This window comes from Perca fluviatilis, chromosome 16 (assembly GCF_010015445.1).
Source record: "Perca fluviatilis chromosome 16, GENO_Pfluv_1.0, whole genome shotgun sequence".
Classification (NCBI taxonomy): Eukaryota; Metazoa; Chordata; class Actinopteri; order Perciformes; family Percidae; genus Perca; species Perca fluviatilis.
This window is the reverse complement of record NC_053127.1, coordinates 24,587,981-24,608,381: the sequence shown is the minus strand read 5'-3', so window position 1 is coordinate 24,608,381 and position 20,401 is coordinate 24,587,981. Positions and strand designations below refer to the sequence as shown.

The window sequence follows — 20,401 nt, the reverse complement described above, 5'->3', positions numbered from 1 at the left end:
CTATTTATTTAAAAAACATTTTAGATATTATTCAAAGATTGAAAAAAGGTTTTTAACAAGGTGTCATGTTTTAACATTGGTCAAACGTTATTATATGGCCTATGAACAAAAAGTTCAACCTCTCTCTTCCAGTGCCATAAATCAAAATAATTGTCCTTCAAATGAGAACATTTTCAGAAATATAAGTGACAGATAGCTTCCATTATAGGCTGTTTACTTTGCTTTTTAAAAATCCAGTATGATCAGTATATTAAGTTGCATAGTGTAAATGGGGTTACTGATCTATTACGTGAGATCTTAACATTTAAATAAAGTCTTAATTGCCTACAATTATGAGAACATATGCAATCATAGCATCCTCCCAAGACTGCATATTGAAGACCAATGGTAGAGAAAATAGGACTAGGGCAATAAGTTCTAATTAATTCAAGTGTAAGACGTTTCTGTCAGTACACATCCAGGGGTTATTTACAGTATATTTAGCAGAGCTGTCCAACTTTCTGGTTTAATTATTTCATCTTCAAATCGCTAGGCAAACTCTAATATATAAATGTGGAAGCATATATTTATTCCTCCATACTGAGGGGGAGGCAGTTGAGCCATTTACTCATGTACAATTAATGTCAAAGAAAGCAATGGGACGTTATGGCTGCACGTGTTTGCCTCACACTTGAAAGGCCGTTCCGCACTTCGCTCTGGAGCCCACAGTGTCAAATAGGATAAGAAATGTGTGAGAATACAAAACATGAATGTGATTCTAATAACAAGAAGCCCACAGCAGAAAAAAAAAAATCTTTCTGCTTGCTTGAACACTTTTACCTCCGGACAGAAAAAGTAGGGCAAGCTTCATTTTAATGTTCTTGTTGGAGAGCACATTGGCACTTAATTAGATCTTACTTCTACACACTGTAAAATGTACGTGTCAGCTGCCCTTTATACAAGCCTGTCTGTACCTAGTGCTTTTAGCTAAAGTAAGACATTTAACATCACCTCACTCAATTTAAAAAAAGTCTACTCGATATAGTTCACATGTATGACCAAAGTTGCCAAGCAGTACACATTGATTGAAAGGCTTTAGGACAAATGAGCTCAACCAAAACAGACTTTAACAACCATCACAGCTCAGAATGCAGGTCAACTTACAGTATATGTCATTATCAGTGCTATTATCTAAGGGGCAAAATTAAAATAATGGGATCACTCCAATTGAAAAATAGCTTTTATTGCAGCTTCTCTCACGACAAGCTGCTCTGATCACACAGAGGAAAACAATAATCCATGCTCAGCATTTTTAGCCTGGTGGGGGGAAAGCACAATTACATCTTGAACATGATTTTCAAAAACATGAGCAATAGGTTTGGTGGAAAATGAGAAAATGATTTGTCCTGGATAGAAAAACAAAACAAAACAAACAAAACCGGTGCAGCAGATACAAATTCCAAACATGAAAAATATTTCAGCGACATGAGATAATTTACATGAATCCTACTTCTTTGTATGTATGATCAGTTTTGTCTTCAAGATTGTGGCAATGGCTGCCAAAGTTCAGTCTTCACATGAAGATTAACTCCTCTCCCACAATGAGTGCCAGCCTCCACCATCTTTAATCATCATGGATGTTGAACAGTTTGGCCACTTCGTTCAGATCTGCGTGTTCCTCTCCATCCTTGATTATCTACAAACATTTTTTTTACAATAAGCAAATCTTTATTTGAATTCCTTACTATGACACAAAGCGTTTTTCTTACAAAGTGACATACCTTCCTTGCGATTGGCATCCTGTTAAACACGTTCCACAGGATAATGCCCACCACCACTTTGTCTCTCAGGTAGAAGATGACTCCTTTTCCATACTCGTCGTTGTGCTGCTCCACAGTGGGAGCAGGCGTTAAAGAGGCCATTGGGCTAATAGCCGTGTCCTCTGTTTCACTTTCTGAGCGGATCCCAGTTCCTGCAATACATTTAACGGGTAAGACTAAATCTAAGCCTTGGTCCTCAATAAACTGTTAATCTTTGATTATAATCTTAATAAATTAAGATTTCTTAAATACCTGACTTCTCGGTAGCAGCTTTAGGTGTATCTTTGGCAGTGGCTTTGGCAAACACTCCTACTGTTGGTAGGCTGCTGTCAACAATCCCAATCGCTTCGTAGCCTACATCAGGACCCAGGTCACTCCTGTGAGAAACCATAGAGATTGGAAAACATGTTGAAGGAATTATTTGATTCAGAAATCTCAGAACAAGAATTATTCTCTCTCCACGGATTTATTTTTCCTCCGCTATGGCAAGTCATTGTAGTGCTGCATGGAATTACAGAATACCTTAAAAAACATGCAAGCTTGAACACTTTTACCTCCGGACAGAAAAAGTAGGGCAAGCTTCATTTTAATGTTCCGCATACAACATGCCTTTTCCCCATACATTCTAATGGTTTTGACATACATACATACATACATACATACACACATATACATATATATACACACACACACATATATATATATATATATATATATATATATTATACGCACACGTATGTATACGCACCATGCGTAATATATACTATTATACACGTATATGTCGTAATACGTATAATGTGCGTATGTATGCGTAATAATCGCACGTAATATATGCGTATTATGCGTATATGTGGCGGCAATTGTACACACACGTATAGATATACATATGTACGTACGTAATAATGCACGTATATACATAATACAGCGTACATGTGCGTACAGTGCGCACGTTAATGCGTTAATGCGTAATGTATAATGCTTGCGCATGTATATAATGCGCTAATATCGTAATATACACACGCAATATATATATACACATTATTATAATGCGCGCACGTAATCGTAATTATGCGCGAGTATGTGCGTAATTGCGCGTATATGCGTAATGATGTGTGTATTATGCGCGCGCGAATATGCGGCGTAATGTGTGTAATGCGCGCACATGTGTGCGTGCGTGTCGTACATATATATGCCGCATCGCCATACTATGTATACGGAATGTATATGTCTGCATGTAATTCACGTATGTGTGCCGTATTGCGCACCTACATATATGTATGCGCGTATGTAGTATGTGTGTAATATATGTATTAATAATTCGTAATCGCACCGCATTGCATACGTATGCGTATGCGGCGCATGCGTATGCGTAAACGTAATACGTATGTGTACGTATGCGTATGTATATGCGCCACACACACGACACTATATGTATTCACATACTCTCTCTCTACTACTGTCGTGTCTGCGCATCATACGCGTCTCTAATGCATATGCTGCACGCCTGCTCTCTGCACGCTATGCCTATACTCACACGTAGACATATGCGTAATACGCATATGTGTTGTGTAATACTGTATATGCCGCATTATTTATATATATATATTTTATGGTGATTATGGTGTATATATATATCAACCTGCCGCACGCGTGCGTGATGCATAATATGTGTATTATGTATATATATATGTCTGTATATAATATACATAATAATGCGCACATGCCGCATATGTATATATATATATAACTGCGTATGTATATATATGATATCTAACTATATATGTATGTATGTATGTATTGTGGCTATACTGTATGTAATATGTATGTTATATTACTCTGCTCTTACTCTCATTCTGTGTATGTATATACATATCTCGCACATACATGTATATATATGTCTCTATTAGCTGTAACGTGACGTTCTAATATATATATATATATATATATGCGTAATATACATATGTGTCTCTGCGTAATATGCCACACACACATATATGATAATACGCCTGTGTATATACGTATACATGTAATAATGCGCACCGCACTATACGCGTAATGCGTATGCGCGTTGGTAATTGTAATTGTAATTAATTGTATGTAATGCTCTCTACCGCGCGCATACATATGTGTAATATGTATACCCCGCACGTATTATTCATATGTTGTGCTGCGTACTGCATGTATACTCATACATACATACATACCGTATGTGCGCGTGTATGCATACGTACTGCACCACATATATATATACACATACATACACATATATATATACACATATATATACATACATATATATATATATATATATATATATATATATATATATATATATATATATATATATATGTATGTATGTATGTATGTACATATATATTTACGTATATATATATATACTATATATGTATATGTGTGTGTGTGTGTGTGATATGTATGTATAAAGGAAAAAATTCCACTAATTAACCTGACAAAGCACACCTGTGGAAGTGAAAACCATTTCAGGTGACTACCTCATGAAGCTCATTGAGAGAACACCAAGGGTTTGCAGAGTTATCAAAAAAAGCAAAGGGTGGCTACTTTGAGGAATCTAAAATATAAGACATGTTTTCAGTTATTTCACACTTTTTTGTTAAGTACATAATTCCACATGTGTTCATTCATAGTTTTGATGCCTTCAGTGAGAATCTACAATTTAAATAGTCATGAAAATAAAGAAACAACCCCCGATCCCCACCTGATGAGTTTCAAGCTGGTTGATCACCTGATGTAATGTCACATCGAAATGACCTTAACAAATTATGCTGTTGTCCTTCTGTTCTGCCCAGACAGCCTGTACACTATGTGGCATCACTCATGCTACGTTTACACGTGGCCGGCTATTTTCATAAACGGACATTTCAACCTCTCCGTTTTCAAAAATAACATTGTGCACAGCTGTCAGTTTTCAGAAAAGTCTTCGTTTACACGTACCCGTGTAAATATGCCGTCAATGCAGCAAAGAGCATGCCAAACCTGTAGGTGGCAGTGTAACGAGAAGCTCAAGCCCACGTCAGCCAATCAGAATCCCGAAAATAGAAACAACAGCAACGAATCACTTCCTCTTTCTCTCTCTCGGCTGCCTAAACCTCCGTTTGTCTCAGTTTACATGCAAACGAAAATTTCAAAAATCTCCACTCTGGCCGGAGTTTTTAGAAAGACTCGGTTTCAGAGGCGAATTCTCCGTTTGCGTGTAAACGAAGGGTACAAATCATAAATATAATATAATATATATATATATATATGTATTTGGACTTGACGAACTTAAAATGAACTAACTGACCAGTGCTGCTAAATTATGATTAGGTGTTGTGTGTAACGCCCAGGAGGCATTACAGCAGCCTGGTTCTGCCGACACATTACACTGGCATTCATAGGAATATCACCATATCATCTGACTGGTGCATAAGTCACGATAGTTTGACTAATGGCCCGGTTTTTTTTTTTGGACTGCAATGAACCCATGCTGTCAGCAGTGTGTCATATTTCACCAGCTGCTAAAAACATGCAGTCACAGCATTCAACTGTGTAGTGCGGGCCACAATCCACACAGTAGTTCAATTTTTGGCTACTCCCTCCCTGAATATCTGGTAGAGTCCCCTTGTGATCATATCAAAAATGTTTTTAACAGTTAGTAAATTTATGATGGGCATGAAAAAGGTCTGGCTGAACGATGCAGCCCTGTCCTGGAAACTCCTATCCTAATGTCCTCTAAAAGCTGTTTAAATATTTTAGAACTTAATGGTATTTAAGACTTAAAAGCAATCATGCATGCATCATACTTCTAAAAGGATTTAATCTGAGTCATTTGTAGAGTTGTACATGCTACCCCAGTGCCCACTTATTTTAATGATAATCATATTTAAATTAATGTGGATCTGTGCAATCAACAATTCAGACTGGCTTTTGATTTCTCAAATATTTTCCTTCACTTTCACTTCAAGCCAGTTTCATGGCTTGCAGCTACAGCTCTCATTTGCAAAACGGTTAGAATTTGTGACCCATGAAAACCTTGTGTTAGCATCACTAGCACAGCGTAGAAAGTACCATAATACCCACCAGAACATAGACTGATGCCAGTAGGGTTTGTTGGCTCCGGTCATATTCTCTCCTGCTAGTCTTCCACTCACAACGGCATGATCGTGGTGCTCCACTCGTCTGCGGCCCAGTCTGATGTCATAGAAACAGGCAGCATCTCCTGCCTAAATCCAGACAGATGGGGTTGAGGATATGTGGCATATATTACAATTCCTAACTATATTACAATTGCATTACATGGTTACAGAGGTGCATTGTTTCTGGACCATGACCTTTATCACTAAAAATGACCATCAACTCTATTAAAGTTAATCCACTTTTCACAAGTCTCAGCTTTTAAAAGAACATAAGATATTGTTCAAATTGGCACATGGGGTTTTACATCAACTGCAAAATGGCTGCCACAACTAGTGACCAGTTTGACTAAATCAAGTATAAATGTGCCTGAATTTCCAAAGCCAATCAAAATCAGACACGGTTTGTTGTTATTGGAACACTTCAACTACCTTATGAACAATAACTTACCACCCAAATATTGGATCTAGCTTGCAGCTCTGCATTGACCCGAAAGCCACCAAAGTCAGAGTCCACCTCAAGACCTGCTGACTTAGCAAGGTCAACATTGGGCTCCAGGCCAACAGCTGCAACAATGTGGTCGGTTTTCACCTACACGGTGAAGCACAAGACAATCAGTAACTAATAAGTCATTTTCCAAATTTCAATGGACTTGTACCATAACCTGGACCTACCAATCGGCCGTCCTTCAGTTTGATTTCTAACTTATCATCTTTGCAGACCACAGATTTCACCAAAGCTTCTGATATGACTTTCACACCCTCTAGAAAACCAAAGGAAGAATATTTAATACAAGAAGAAATGAGGAGTGCAGTGTGCAACTATACATGAGAGTTCAGACATGAATAGACATTACCACTCTTGACTTTTTCTGTTGTCCAGTTGCTCAGATACTCAGGCAACACTTTTCCCATGTTGCCCTTCTCAGGGAACATCTGTACCACCTCCAGGTCATACTCCGTTGCTGGAAAAAAGGAGAAAGAGGATAAGCGATCCAACAGCAGAGCAACAAATTAATTCTGTTAAACATCAGAAGTATTAACTATTCGGTCATTTTCTCAGCTTGTCCAGTTGTCTTACATCTCCTGCCGAGGGCACAGGCCAGCTCGCTGCCCAAGAAGCCGCCTCCAATGATTGTGATGGACTTGATGTTTCTGGAGACCTTATCCAATGATTTGAAGTCCTCGATCTGAGGAGAACAAAATGTATATCAACTTCACTTCACACTTTTTGGAGAGTGATACATCACAGTGTTACTCTCAACATTTAAAATTAGCCTTATACAAGTGTGTTAACTCTGTGCAACTATGAAGGGACTGTAATAAATGAACCATAAGAAACAGTGGATTGACAAAAAAGAAACACTGCGCACACTGTGATTTGAGTTACGGAGCAAAGTTTTAGCATTTCATGCCATTTTCCACATTTCAGAATGAAGTTATACTTTGTATTATTTTCTAAATTGCAGAGTATTTTCACTGGCTCACTGACCTATTCCAGAGTGTTGGAATCAACAATGAGAGAGTGTTTCATGTTATCTAACACTTCCAAACAACTTATTCAGAGTCAAAAATATTGCCAACTAATTATTACCATCATGTCATACCTTTACTTTTACTCCCACAGCCAAAACGTGTCACTTTTTGGAGCTTTGTGTACTACCAGACAGAAATACCCAAACTGAAACAAAGCTATTGCCCCCTTGTGGCCAAACACTGACCTTGCGGAACAACGTTGTCTTCTTCATCACCTCCTCTCCTGCTCTTTCAATGACCTGTAGATTCCTTGGCACACCACCTGCAGCAAACCGTTCAAATTAGCTTCCACCAGGTTTAAAACCACACGTGGTAATAAATGCATCACAAAGAGGCTTACCTGTAGCAATCAAACACTTGTCATATGAAATCTCGGTATCATCGTCCAGTTTTATTTTGTTTCCTCTCACATCCATGTGAACCACCTAAAGTGGATTAAATCATGTTATTTGTTGTCAAAAATCTCAATACAGTCAAAAAGTACTTTTACATCTGCCAATGAAATTCCTCACTTCTGGTATGAATACTACTACTACTACTATTATGTACTGTATATAATCATGACATCAGCACACTGTAGTGTCTGACTGTTAAAGGAAAACAAATACAAACCGACCTTTTTGCCGGTGAGAACTGCCACGCCACCATTTTCTGCACCATCCAATTCTTCTGCATTAATGTAGAATGAAGGTGGCTGGAAGTAGATACTAGCAAATAAACACAAATATTATGACATCTTTAAACATTTTAAAAATAAATCATCTGGCCACTAATCATACATAGCAAGTCATACATAAACCACTTAAACCAGTAAAGTACTGGTATCGATTGTAGCTGGTATTATCACAGTACCAAGCTGCAAAGACGCAGCTGTGTCCAACAACTCTATCCTGGGGAAAATAAATCATTAGCAGCACAGGAAATTGTGCAAGTTTTGTTTGACATCAACAGTGGTTTGTTGTGAATACCGTAAAAAGGGGAAGTCAGTAAACAGAGTTTAGTCCACCTGAATAGAAAAAGTGCCACCAAGAGAAAATCTAATTTTGTAATGAAATCAAAGAAATGTCACAGGACAACACAGTCTAACTGCCTGTAATGGCCACTTATCACAGCAGAGAAAGACAGATTGTATGAAAGGCACAGAGTCACAGTGAGACAGAAAGAATTTAAGGCAATAAAGTAGTATAGACCAAAAAGCACAATGCAAGAAACTTAAACACACCTCCTTTCCTTTCCATTCCACTGTTTGAAACGCAGTGTTTCCGTCACACTGGGGTCATTAGAGAACCACAGTTCCTTAGAGAGAGGTGGTCTCATGTATGGAGGGTCTGGCTCATCAGTCACAATCAATACCTGGTAACAACAATTGAAAAAAAGGGATATACAGTACAGTACAGTACATGAGGAAAACACAAACAAATCAAACTGAAAAGGTAAAACAAGGCGATTGATGAACTGAATGCTGACCTTGGCACCGGGGTCTCTGGCTCGAATGGACCGGGCAGCAGCGAAAGAGGCGGTACCTCCACCAATAAGGAGGTAGGGGGTGTGCGAGGGGACCTTGAGAGAGGCAGGTGCTGGGCCACCTGGAGTTTGCATGAAAGAGCGACAGCGAGCATGAGAGAGTGAGAGTGAAAGAGAGAGAAAGGCAAAAAGCAGGAGAGACACAGTCAGCGCATGATCTTGGATGATCATCAGTACCCATGACAAATGCACCTGAAAGGAGTAAATGGAAAAAAAAATTTTTTTCATGTGAGTGAGATTAACCTTTATCATTATAAGAATCCAAACAATGTGAATAAAAGACATGACCAAGCAGGGGAAAAAGCTGTAATGAGAAGAAAATGTTAAAAATATATATAGAAGAAAATGTGTTTGAAATGAACAAAATAGGAAAAGTATCGGTGTCTGCCCACTTCCCCGCTCCAAACAAGGCTGAGCTACGGTCTTACCACTCTCTGCCACAACTTCAGGTTGAGGCTCGGTTGGCTCTGCTGCGGGGCTTTCTGCTGCTGCAGGTTCTGTTAGTATAACCGGAGCATTAACCAGTTAAGACCAAATCAACCCTCAGATGTGGTAAATGAACATCACTGGTTCCATGCACAGGTCTGACTGGCTGCTTACCACTCTCCACAACAGGTGCAGGGGGCGGCTCTGTAAGCTCAGCTGGGGACGGCTCAGAAGGGGGTGATGGTTCTGGTAGTATAGTGGTAAAGTTACATAATAATCTCGGATGTGCACCAACAGTTAATGTGCGAAATCCATCTTTAACTGAGCTGTAGTGTGTATCTACTACACAGCCTCAGGTCAGATGGAAAAGCACATGTAGATGCACCTGAATATATTTCCAATTGAATGAGTAAATTAATTAGACCAAAGTATCCTTTCTTCTCAAATCTTACCCTCCTCAACTACAGGTGCAGCAGGTGGTTCTGCTAACTCTTCTGGGGATGCTTCTACTACTGGCTCATCTGCTGTTGGTGCAATCCATAGTATGGGTTAAGATCACATTCTTTACTAAATTATTGGAAGGGAAGACCATCGGGATCTATGCATTTCCTTAGCTTCACCCTGTTAACATTCTGCAGAGCATGCAGACTGACACAATGAGATAAGTAGAAGCTGCCCACTTTGTGACACACTTTTACAGACGTACATACTGTATACCATCATGGAGGTGATTATGGAGTTGTACTCTAGCCTTTGTACGTGTTGCCAATGTCACTGCTGATTTTTACTCAAGCATGTCTGACCACACTGACATTCACAAGTGCCAAGGACCTTTCTGTTTTCCAACTTCCTTTTTTAGAAACTGCTGTGAATACATTTTGCATCTTAGACACAGCATGAAAAACATTCGGAGGTAAGAAACAAAATTCACCTCAGAGGGCAGCTTCCAATTATGAACAATACTATCACATTAACAGTATAAAAAACCTTTTGAGTACTATCACAAGACAAAGTCTGACACATTCCAGTCTTTCCAGAAAAACGCAGAGTTTTTTGTGATTGTTGCGGGCAAAAATCCTTGATTATGCGGCACGTTTTCTTAAAAAATGCAATGGAATATGTGGGATATTTATGCAATGATATTGCGGGAACTTGCAAAAATTGCGGGAACTTGCAAAAATTGCGGGAACTTGCAAAAACTGCGGTTTGATGAAAAAGAGAAGAAAAAGTGATTCCCCCAACACCCTGCTTTTTTTAAACTTAATTTCCAAAAGTAGTTTACAGATATTCAGTCATTGCAATAAATAAACAAATAAGATACAACAATATATACAAATAATATAATATTAAAGTAAAAATAAAAGTAATAGTCTAAACAGAGGGAAATAAAAGATACAAAAGAGACAGACTTTCAAAAATCGTTAATAATATAGACAGCAGGAGCACTTAAACAAAGACATTTCAGATAATATCAGATATTAAGATAGCTTTCTTATTGGATACCAACTTAAGAGACTCAAAGTACATGTCAAATTCAACCTCCAACACCTGCTTTACGATGATGTTCACGTCGCGTAATTACGTCACTTCATAACGTTCCCATGGCAACAGGGGAAAATGGCTCCTCTTGTGTGAAGTAAACGCAACATTTTTTCAACTTTCTGCTAAGATATATGGGACTTTTTTGCAACGAAAATGCGGGGATTATGAAATCATGCAAGCACCGCATATTTTGTGCGGAAATCTGCAATTTATGCAGCGAAAGTGCAGCATATTTGAAAAAATGCGCCCCCCGCATGAATATGCGGACTTTGGCTGATTATGCATTGAATTATGCGATCGCATGATCGCGTTTTTCTGGAGGGACTGACATTCACAGAAAATAAACAGGAAAGGTTCCATTTGATATCACAAATATGACAAAACACACCAGGAGCCAAGATATTTGTAGAAAATACTGACAACTCCAACGACTATGTCCCACAAAAATAGAAGTATTATAGTTCAGAATGGAGGTGAGTATATGAGTGTTCAAAATTATATTGAAACAGAAATAAATGTTTTCACAAGTGAGATTAACCTTTATCATTACAAGAATCCAAACAATGTAAACAAGACATGAACAAGCAGGGAGAAAAGCTGTAATGAGAAAAAGATGCTTAAAATATTTATAGAGGAAAAGGTGTTTGAAATTAACATGAACAAAATAGGAAAAGTATCGGTGTCTGCCCACTTCCCCGCTCCAAACAAGGCTGAGCTACGGTCTTACCACTCTCTGCCACAACTTCAGGTTGAGGCTCGGTTGGCTCTGCTGCGGGGCTTTCTGCTGCTGCAGGTTCTGTTAGTATAACCGGAGCATTAACCAGTTAAGACCAAATCAACCCTCAGATGTGGTAAATGAACATCACTGGTTCCATGCACAGGTCTGACTGGCTGCTTACCACTCTCCACAACAGGTGCAGGGGGCGGCTCTGTAAGCTCAGCTGGGGACGGCTCAGAAGGGGGTGATGGTTCTGGTAGTATAGTGGTAAAGTTACATAATAATCTCGGATGTGCACCAACAGTTAATGTGCGAAATCCATCTTTAACTGAGCTGTAGTGTGTATCTACTACACAGCCTCAGGTCAGATGGAAAAGCACATGTAGATGCACCTGAATATATTTCCAATTGAATGAGTAAATTAATTAGACCAGAGTATCCTTTCTTCTCAAATCTTACCCTCCTCAACTACAGGTGCAGCAGGCGGTTCTGCTAACTCTTCTGGGGATGCTTCTACTACTGGCTCATCTGCTGTTGGTGCAATCCATAGTATGGGTTAAGATCACATTCTTTACTAAATTATTGGAGGGGAAGACCATCGGGATCCATGCATTTCCTTAGCTTCACCCTGTTAACATTGTGCAGAGCATGCAGACTGACACAATGAGACAAGTGGAAGCTGCCCACTTTGTGGTCTAAAGAGATGTACATAGTCCACACCACACCAGCAAATATAACAGTTATATTTGAAAGAAATAATGTCAAGGAGCTGAGCATGGAGTTTATCAGTTGTCAGTGTTGATGACAGTGATGTTCACAAGTACCAGGGACCTTTCTGTTTTATAAACTACTGTGAAGACATTTTGCATCTTAGACACAGCATGAAAAACATCACAAAGAAATACAATCAACTTCAAAGGGCAGCTTCCAATTATGAACAATACTATCACATTTACGGCGGGAAAAGTACTATCCTAGGACAAAGTAACACAAAGTTTGACATATTCACAAAAAATAGACAGGAGGATTCCATTTGATATCACAAATATGACAAAGCACACCAGGAGCCAAGATATTTGTAGAAAATACTGACAACAACTGTGTCCCACCAAAAGATTAGTATTATAGTTCAGAACAGAGGTGAGTATGTGAGTGTCCAAAGTTGTACTGAAAACGTAAAGGGTTAACGTACAAGGTTAGAGGACACAAATGAAACCCAACAGAACGGAGCATGACAAATGCATCAATTAATACAAGAAAGAAAGTAAATAAACACATACCACAAGAGGGCAAGGACAGCAACTTAAAGACAATACAAGTTTAGAATATGCAGAGGGCCTCGTGTATAAAACATGTAATCACCAAAGATTTCTATTTCATATATATATATATATATATATATATATATATATATATATATATAAACAAATTGTACTAATGTGGTACACACATGAAGAAATGAAAAGACAGGTGTGTTTTAGAGCCTGCTTTTTTTGCACTGACCTGACTTTACAAGTTGGTGTCACATTTCTGACACCTTAGTTCTCTTTAAAAGTATGTGTCCAAAGTGTAATAGAGTGTGTTTTGAATTTTTTTGTTACTTTTTGGTTCAAACATACTGTTTATAAAGGAGGAACATGTTACGCATGCATGTAGGGGTATATAGAAAAGAATGCAGACAACCTGGGGGTGGTTCAGTTAGAGCCGCTACTTCAGCATCAGGGGCCGGGGGGCTTGGCTCTTCTGGTGAAGGTGCTGCTTGAGGTTCTGGAGACGGTGCTGCTTCAGGTTCTGGCTCTGGGATGACTGAAAGAGAAATGAACAGAGTTATCAAACATTAGCTATGGAATGATTAACTAAAGACTGATATTCAACCTAATTTCTTTTGTGTGACATTCAGATGATGTATTATCAGTAAGACAAATGGTTTAAGGTAAGTCATTTAAACCAATCCACCACTAATCTAAATTTGTTTGTAGTCTCAAAGAAGAAGAAGCTAAACTGTGCACTGCAGTCAGCTGATTGCAAGCCGACTTACACCAAATAATATTTAACTAGGACTTTAAAAAAAAAGCCCCCAGCATTGTCACTTAAAAGAGTGACAATGCTGTGTCACTCTTTTAAGTGAAAGGGCTTTTTATTTATTTTTTACAATACAGGCATTGCTTTTAAGATTTGTGTAGCTTATACACAAACTCTTTGTTCATTGTAATGAATATATCATGGATGTATCATTATTAACTTATTAACAGAGTTGGAGATTGATCTATAAATGTTAAGATAAATATCTACTCAGAAATGACATAGCAATCACTCACCCTCTGTTTCAGTGGCATCCACAGCTAAAACAAGAAAAAAAACAGTGAAATCTTAATTGATCAGAACAAAAAAGTCACAGTGGAAGGCTGCGGCTCTTTGTTAAAATAATATTATCATTAAAATTAGTTAATATAAATTGCTCACCAGGAGGCTCTGACTGCATGAGGGTGGCTGGTTCTTCTGTGGCTCTTTTATATGGTCTGGATGAAATTTCATCAATACGGTCCTGATATCTTTGGCTGTCTCCCTTGACAGTTCGGTATGCCTGTGAAAACAGAAGTTTTCAACCATGAGTATTTGCGAACTGACTGCAACTGATTACTTATGATTTTAAATACATGTACTGTATGTTATGACGGACTAAGCTTACTCACATATATTGCACCACCAACGCAGGCTGCTCCAACTAGAAGGACGTACAGCTGGTTTTCCCTGCCTCCCCCTGCAGGCCCGGTGGACATGTGAGCCACAGGTACACATGCTGGTATTCTGCTATTGTTTAACCCTGAAAACAATTTGACAAATAATTAAAATTCGTAAAAACGGCATCAATTTCAGTCTAACAACTTGGATTGTGCTCACAAAAGTAATCCAATTGGAGGTCAACCGTAGTTGCACTAGCCTACATCTCCAAGCCTTGTATTATACACACATGACTAATTAGCCCTACACTAAACATGGACTTATAGAAGAAATGTGCTATGTTTTTTAATATATATTTTCCTGTATGGCAGAAAACACTCAAACTGGAGCATTTGACACAGCGGGAGATGCTCTCCAATCATTGTTTTTGTTTATGTTAATCAGGCTTATCAGGTGGCAGCTATCTGACTGACAATGCCACTTAACCAAATTATGTATTCAATGCTCAGTCAATAGCATCTCATTGTGCTATTTGGCTGGACACTAACAACAATGAGGCCAGATATAACAAGAATAAGACATTTCTTTTCTATAGTTTATAGCATGTGAAAAGGTGCCTGCAGTTAATGTATGCAAAAAAATAAAAATAAACACAGCCATGACAGCAGCTGTCTGGCTAGCCATTAAGTGTGAAGGTGACTGGATTCATTGCTAGCCTGGTGAAAATGTGAAATATGCAGACAAGTTGTGGGCTACAAAAGTTTAAACTATCTGTGTAAATGCTGCAGGTTGTACAATATATTTACAGAATATAATCTGTCGATGTTGATAATGAAAACATGTCTTACTACAAGATCATCAATTAAAGCATATTATTGCTTATTTGCAAGGTAATATCAAAGATTGTGGTAATATTACATCTGGGTTTAAATTCCTCCAAATGAAGGACCTGGCACACGTTGGTATGTGTGTATATGTATGCACATGTATGTGCCTGTTATTGGGTTAATTAAAGAAAGCACACACACACAATTTGAGCTGAGTTTAGAGGCTTGAATCTTCATTATGATCAACCTCTCAAATCTACAGGCATCATATGCAGAGGGACTTAGGTTGTACACGCTGTGCTTTTTCTTTCAGGGTCACAGGGGGGCTGAAAATACCCCGTGATCCAAACCAAAGTCAGCCTATGTAAGCATGGTCAAATCGGACGGGTTATACACTATGGCGTAACACCTGTAATAAGCATTACGTTACCAGCACTGAATCAAAATCAATGTATGACAGTGACATGCGTTTATATTGCATTCACTAGCGTTGCTTTCTGCTAGGCATTAGGTGAGCGCAACCAGTGTAGTGCAATGTGGTTTGAGATAACCTAGCTAGTTTTCGAAGTGCCATTGGCTTCTGCATGTGATGTTGCCATTTGCTAATTAGCTCAGTTAATATTAGCTTTGTAACAGCCAACCGAAGGTCAAAATACTTACTAAGCTAACATTACCAAAATATACCCCGTCTGGTTTAAGAAATTGTCAACATTGTGCACTATCATGCTACAAGCAATGGGTATTTGAATTGAGGGAAACTAACAAGGAGACACCAAGTTACTGTAACGTTACTTAACATTTGTTACCTAACTTAACGTAACGTAACGTTACCTGCTCTTCTCACATTCTGTCGGCACACAGTTGAGGAAGCTCTAGCAAGTGGTGCAAGCTTTTTCCATACAGTTCTACATTTCAGCATTGTGGCTCAGCTCCGCTGTAACGGTTCCCAGTTTACTAGCCGACTTCTCGGTCAGGAATACTAGCTAGATCACGTTATTCAGTCCTACACCCGGCACACAACTAGCAGCACCGCGCTACACGCCAAGGCCAGAGACAGGTCATACGTTTCAGGAGAGTCATGGGTAATTGTAAAGACTGTTAGACTACGTAAGATTGTTCACCAATGGAAAACTAAGTAGGATAACGGCTTTGGAAGAAAGATGGCGTCGCCGAACAATAAGCGACAGTTTCGAACATAAGTTCCGTAAAGTCTTGAATGAGTTGACATGTTTTTGCTGTTATTTTTGTGCTATTACGGATCAAAGCAGTTTTACTCACTTAGCTACATAGTAAACGTGTGTCATTTCGGATTTAATATAGGCTGTTACACCTAGTCGACGCTGTTTCGAGCTCTTTCCTTCAATACTCTTTGGCAACTGACGTGAACCCGGTTCTTCTTCTTGACATTTCTACAGGTTACATGCAACCAAAGTGTACTGTCGCCCTCTACAGTTTATTTAACATGTTACCGGTATTTTGACTAGGCCTAAATTAAGACATTATAAATTATTGTTTTGGAAATGTAGGATGTGTGTGTGTGTGTGTGTGTGTGTGTGTGTGTGTGTGTGTGTGTGTGTGTGTGTGTGTGTGTGTGTAATGCAGGCCTACGTTTTGTTTTTGTTTTTTTGGGGGGGGGGGGTTTCATCATGAATGTATAGACCTCACTGAGTCGATAACATAAACTAGACCATTATCACAATCTGGTGGTTGCTCAAGAAATTTGAAAAGAGATGAAATTGAATCTGTTTATAGTATGCATATTTATAAATTGACTGCAATCAACTGGAAAATGCTAATTCTGAAGGTTCATAACGTCTTCTGCAGTGGACTTTAAATTGGTCCCATTTTTCTCGGTCTGAAAATCGTTAATATTTAGGCAGCTGATTATTCATGATAAGAAATTATTTTTTATTTTGACAGAAAGGAAATCTAAACTGGTGATATGAGATAAGCGATTGGTGACATAATTGTTTTTATTGGTAAGATAAGTTATAAGGTTAGCTTCTCTCACGGGATAAAAGCGTTGTTTTGTGTATTTCATTACAGTGTGTGATGATGTGTTTATAATGTTGGACTACTATCCAGTGACTGATAATGATGTTAAAGTAATAACATTGCCTAGCGATTAGTCTATCCAAATGATCTGACTTCTGTCTTACGTAAGGCTATTTTGGAAAAATAAGGCTGCCATTATGTCAGATATTATACAACCATTTGTAATTATTAATAATTAAAGCATACTAAAAGGTTGTAGACTCAGCAGATCTGAAACTTGCAAGAATGGATTCTTTAGCCACTTGGGGGCAGCAAAAAATCAGGCTGTTTAAAACAACACGCACATTATCACGTTTATTATGGACGTTTTATTCTATATTAAATAAATGAATAAATACATACATAAATTAATAAATACATAAATAAATTAATAAATTAATAAATATGCCTTTGAAATACATCATGAAATAAATAAATGAGGCAATAAATACATAAATAATTAAATACATGTAAATATTCATATACAAATGAATCAATTAGTTAAATAAACGGTTTTACTTTTAATTGTCACAGAACATCAAAGACTGGTGACATTATCTGTGCGGTCAACCCTCAACTCACAGATAGCCCCACATAGAAGTTAGCCTAAACCCTAGCAGATTGTTGGCTTAAGGCTATAACTTCAGCACAGACGGTCATCAGTCCGATCATGCTCAATTTGATTAATAATGATCAAATGTCGCTGAGAGCAGCAGGTGCAGTTAGAGGAAGCGTCACTAATGTCAATCACATCAGCTCCAGTCACATAGGCAACAGACAGTTTAATGAGCAGAGACTTCAGCAGAAACTGTTGTTGTTGCAGGTCCCGGATGGCAGAACAAGCAGCCAGACATAAATGTCCTGTTTACTAGAAAAGATGAGACAGAAGCGTTTGATGAGGTCACTCTCGGCAGCATGACGAGAAGCCAGCAGTTCGTGGGTAAAGGCTTACTGCCCCCTACTGGTCAGGACAGGATCCAACACTGAGCCACTTAAAACCAATTGCACCGAGTAAGCCCTGACTAAACAGACAAAGATAATACTACTCCCAAAAACAAAATTCATTTGATGTCAAAATAATTGTTTAATTATTTAATTACACAGCAGCCCAATTATGTTTTGTGTTTCTGTGTCAGGAGACGCAGATATTCCTGTCAGTGCATGCAGTGTGGACATTTTGTAGAGGACAATTATGTCTGTGGGCTACATGTTGTAGTACAAACACGAGTCTTTTTTATTATTATGAATTGATATCTACTGTAAGGCTGTGTCTGGCTGCTTACATGATGCATAGAGTGAGAACTGCTCATGATAATCCTGCTGACACCACAGACTTGATGTAAATTATCCAGAGAATGAACTTTGTAGATTTGCTTCTAAAGTCTTGAGCTGTTTGATAGAGATCAGGAAACATCTGTTAACTCCACTCAATGACCTCTGCTGTCCAAATTAAGCTATTGTAAACCAACCTCCTCAGTCAGAAAGTGGGTCCTTTGCTACCTATAGTAGCCTATATGGACAAACAAATACATATAGGGACTGCATGGGCTGTTGATCTTGATTTGGGCCAGTCCCCTTTTTTTCCAAATAAGGGACACCTTAAGGCAGGGGTGTCAAACTCAACTTCACTAAGGGCCACACTAGAGAATAATCACATCAAGGGACAGACATGTAGTTTATTGACATGATATTATTTTGAAAAAAGTCAAATATCTTTGACTGTATTATTGCACGTCCCACTTACCTTCTCAGCCCCAAAAAAGTAACTTAGCCATCATAGAGTTTGTCAAATCAAGCAAAATAATGATAACATTTTTAAAAGCAGGCTACCACACAGCCGACTAACAGCAACCTGTTCCACAGCCTGGATATGAAAACGTTCTGCTTCTGGGAGGATTTCTGAGTCTCAAATTCTGCAAATCTGCCAAATTCTGCTTTGAGTGTCAGGTAATTACAGTTTGAAAACAGTTTATCATCTTTTTGGTTTGGTGCACAACTAGGCGGGCCAAAATTTATTGTGAATCTAAATTGATTTGCGGGTAGGATCAAAATCTGCGAGGGGCCGGGTTTGGCCCACGGGCCTTGAGTTTGACACATGTGCCTTAATGCAACAGCAATGGTATTTCAACACTGCATTTTCTTTGATGCAACAGTTTAGGGAATTAGCCAGCATGGTACTCTCATTTACTTATGATTTCCTTCCTTCCTAAATGAAGCAACAATCATGTAAGTTTGGTGTGTTACATTTTACAGCCTTACTGCATGGAGTTCAACTAAGTCATGTTTACACATTACACACTTAGTTTTTACAATTATTAGTGCTCAATTAATTGCCACCATGAGATCATAATAAGATCCAGCACAGTAGATCCATGAATCTTGTACAGTTTTACAGTTAACATTTGTAGATCAAGTAAAATATTTAAAGTGTGTTTGCTATTAAAGTTTCCCTATAGCATTAGTGGTAAGAATGAAAGAGACAATGAAAAAGAAGCATTAAAGTGCATGTTTAATTTCCCATCCATGTTACTCAAATGAATCACTGTCACCAAGACCTGCTGATTTTTATGATGATACTATTAGTGTTTCCATTGCATTTAGGAAGCAAACTGATACACAGTATAGATATGGTGGTGCTATGCTGCTGATAAGTGAATGTATACCTCGCTTGCTGTGAAGCTATTGTATGCCCTGTCAACACTTTGTGTCTCTGATAATAAAAATCTTTGGTCTGTATAAATCTTTTAATGTATCTATATTTGAACAACAACAACAACCACGATAATAATAATAGGCCTAATAATAATGGTGTAAACACTACACCATTCAGACAATGTGTAAAATGTGTAAAAAAAAACAACAACAACAAAAAACAATGTACACAGTACAGCTAAAACGTTTTTCAATTGAAGATAAAGAAGGCAAGATGATACAACAAAGACATAAATGTAGACTAAATATAGAGCAAACACTGTCACAAGTTCATTGAAATAATAAGCTACTTTACAATGCAAAATATTATTTTAGTTAGTCTAAAAAACAGAAACAGAAATGGCAATAAAGGAAAACTAAAACTGAAACATGCACTTTTTAAAGCTCTCTTTTTTTGAAAAAGTAATTTAATTTATTATGTATAGGCCTAAAACCTTTCTCTTATTCGTCTTT

General features: G+C 38.2%; 1 protein-coding gene across 4 annotated transcripts; it reads right to left on the bottom strand.

Moving 5' to 3' along the window:
* Positions 1 to 1,201: 1,201 nt before the first annotated feature.
* aifm1 (apoptosis inducing factor mitochondrion associated 1) lies at positions 1,202 to 16,281 on the bottom strand. Of its 4 annotated transcripts, XM_039777901.1 has the most exons (24): positions 16,034 to 16,281; positions 14,387 to 14,517; positions 14,157 to 14,277; positions 14,012 to 14,035; positions 13,377 to 13,499; positions 12,153 to 12,224; positions 11,875 to 11,946; positions 11,703 to 11,771; positions 9,886 to 9,957; positions 9,608 to 9,679; positions 9,436 to 9,504; positions 8,951 to 9,069; positions 8,706 to 8,836; positions 8,100 to 8,190; positions 7,824 to 7,908; positions 7,669 to 7,745; positions 7,029 to 7,137; positions 6,805 to 6,912; positions 6,623 to 6,711; positions 6,399 to 6,539; positions 5,895 to 6,037; positions 2,052 to 2,176; positions 1,761 to 1,951; positions 1,202 to 1,675 (listed from the first exon to the last, which is right to left on the bottom strand). In XM_039777901.1, the coding sequence occupies exons 1-24, from the start codon at positions 16,119 to 16,121 to the stop codon at positions 1,604 to 1,606; spliced, it is 2,394 nt and encodes a 797-aa protein (XP_039633835.1). In that variant the 5' UTR covers positions 16,122 to 16,281; the 3' UTR covers positions 1,202 to 1,603. The 4 variants fall into 4 exon arrangements, with proteins under 4 accessions (XP_039633835.1, XP_039633837.1, XP_039633836.1 ...); XM_039777903.1 differs by lacking the exons at positions 9,436 to 9,504; positions 9,608 to 9,679; positions 9,886 to 9,957 and having other exon boundaries at positions 16,034 to 16,279; XM_039777902.1 differs by lacking the exons at positions 11,703 to 11,771; positions 11,875 to 11,946; positions 12,153 to 12,224 and having other exon boundaries at positions 16,034 to 16,279.
* Between the last annotated feature and the right edge of the window lie 4,120 nt (positions 16,282 to 20,401).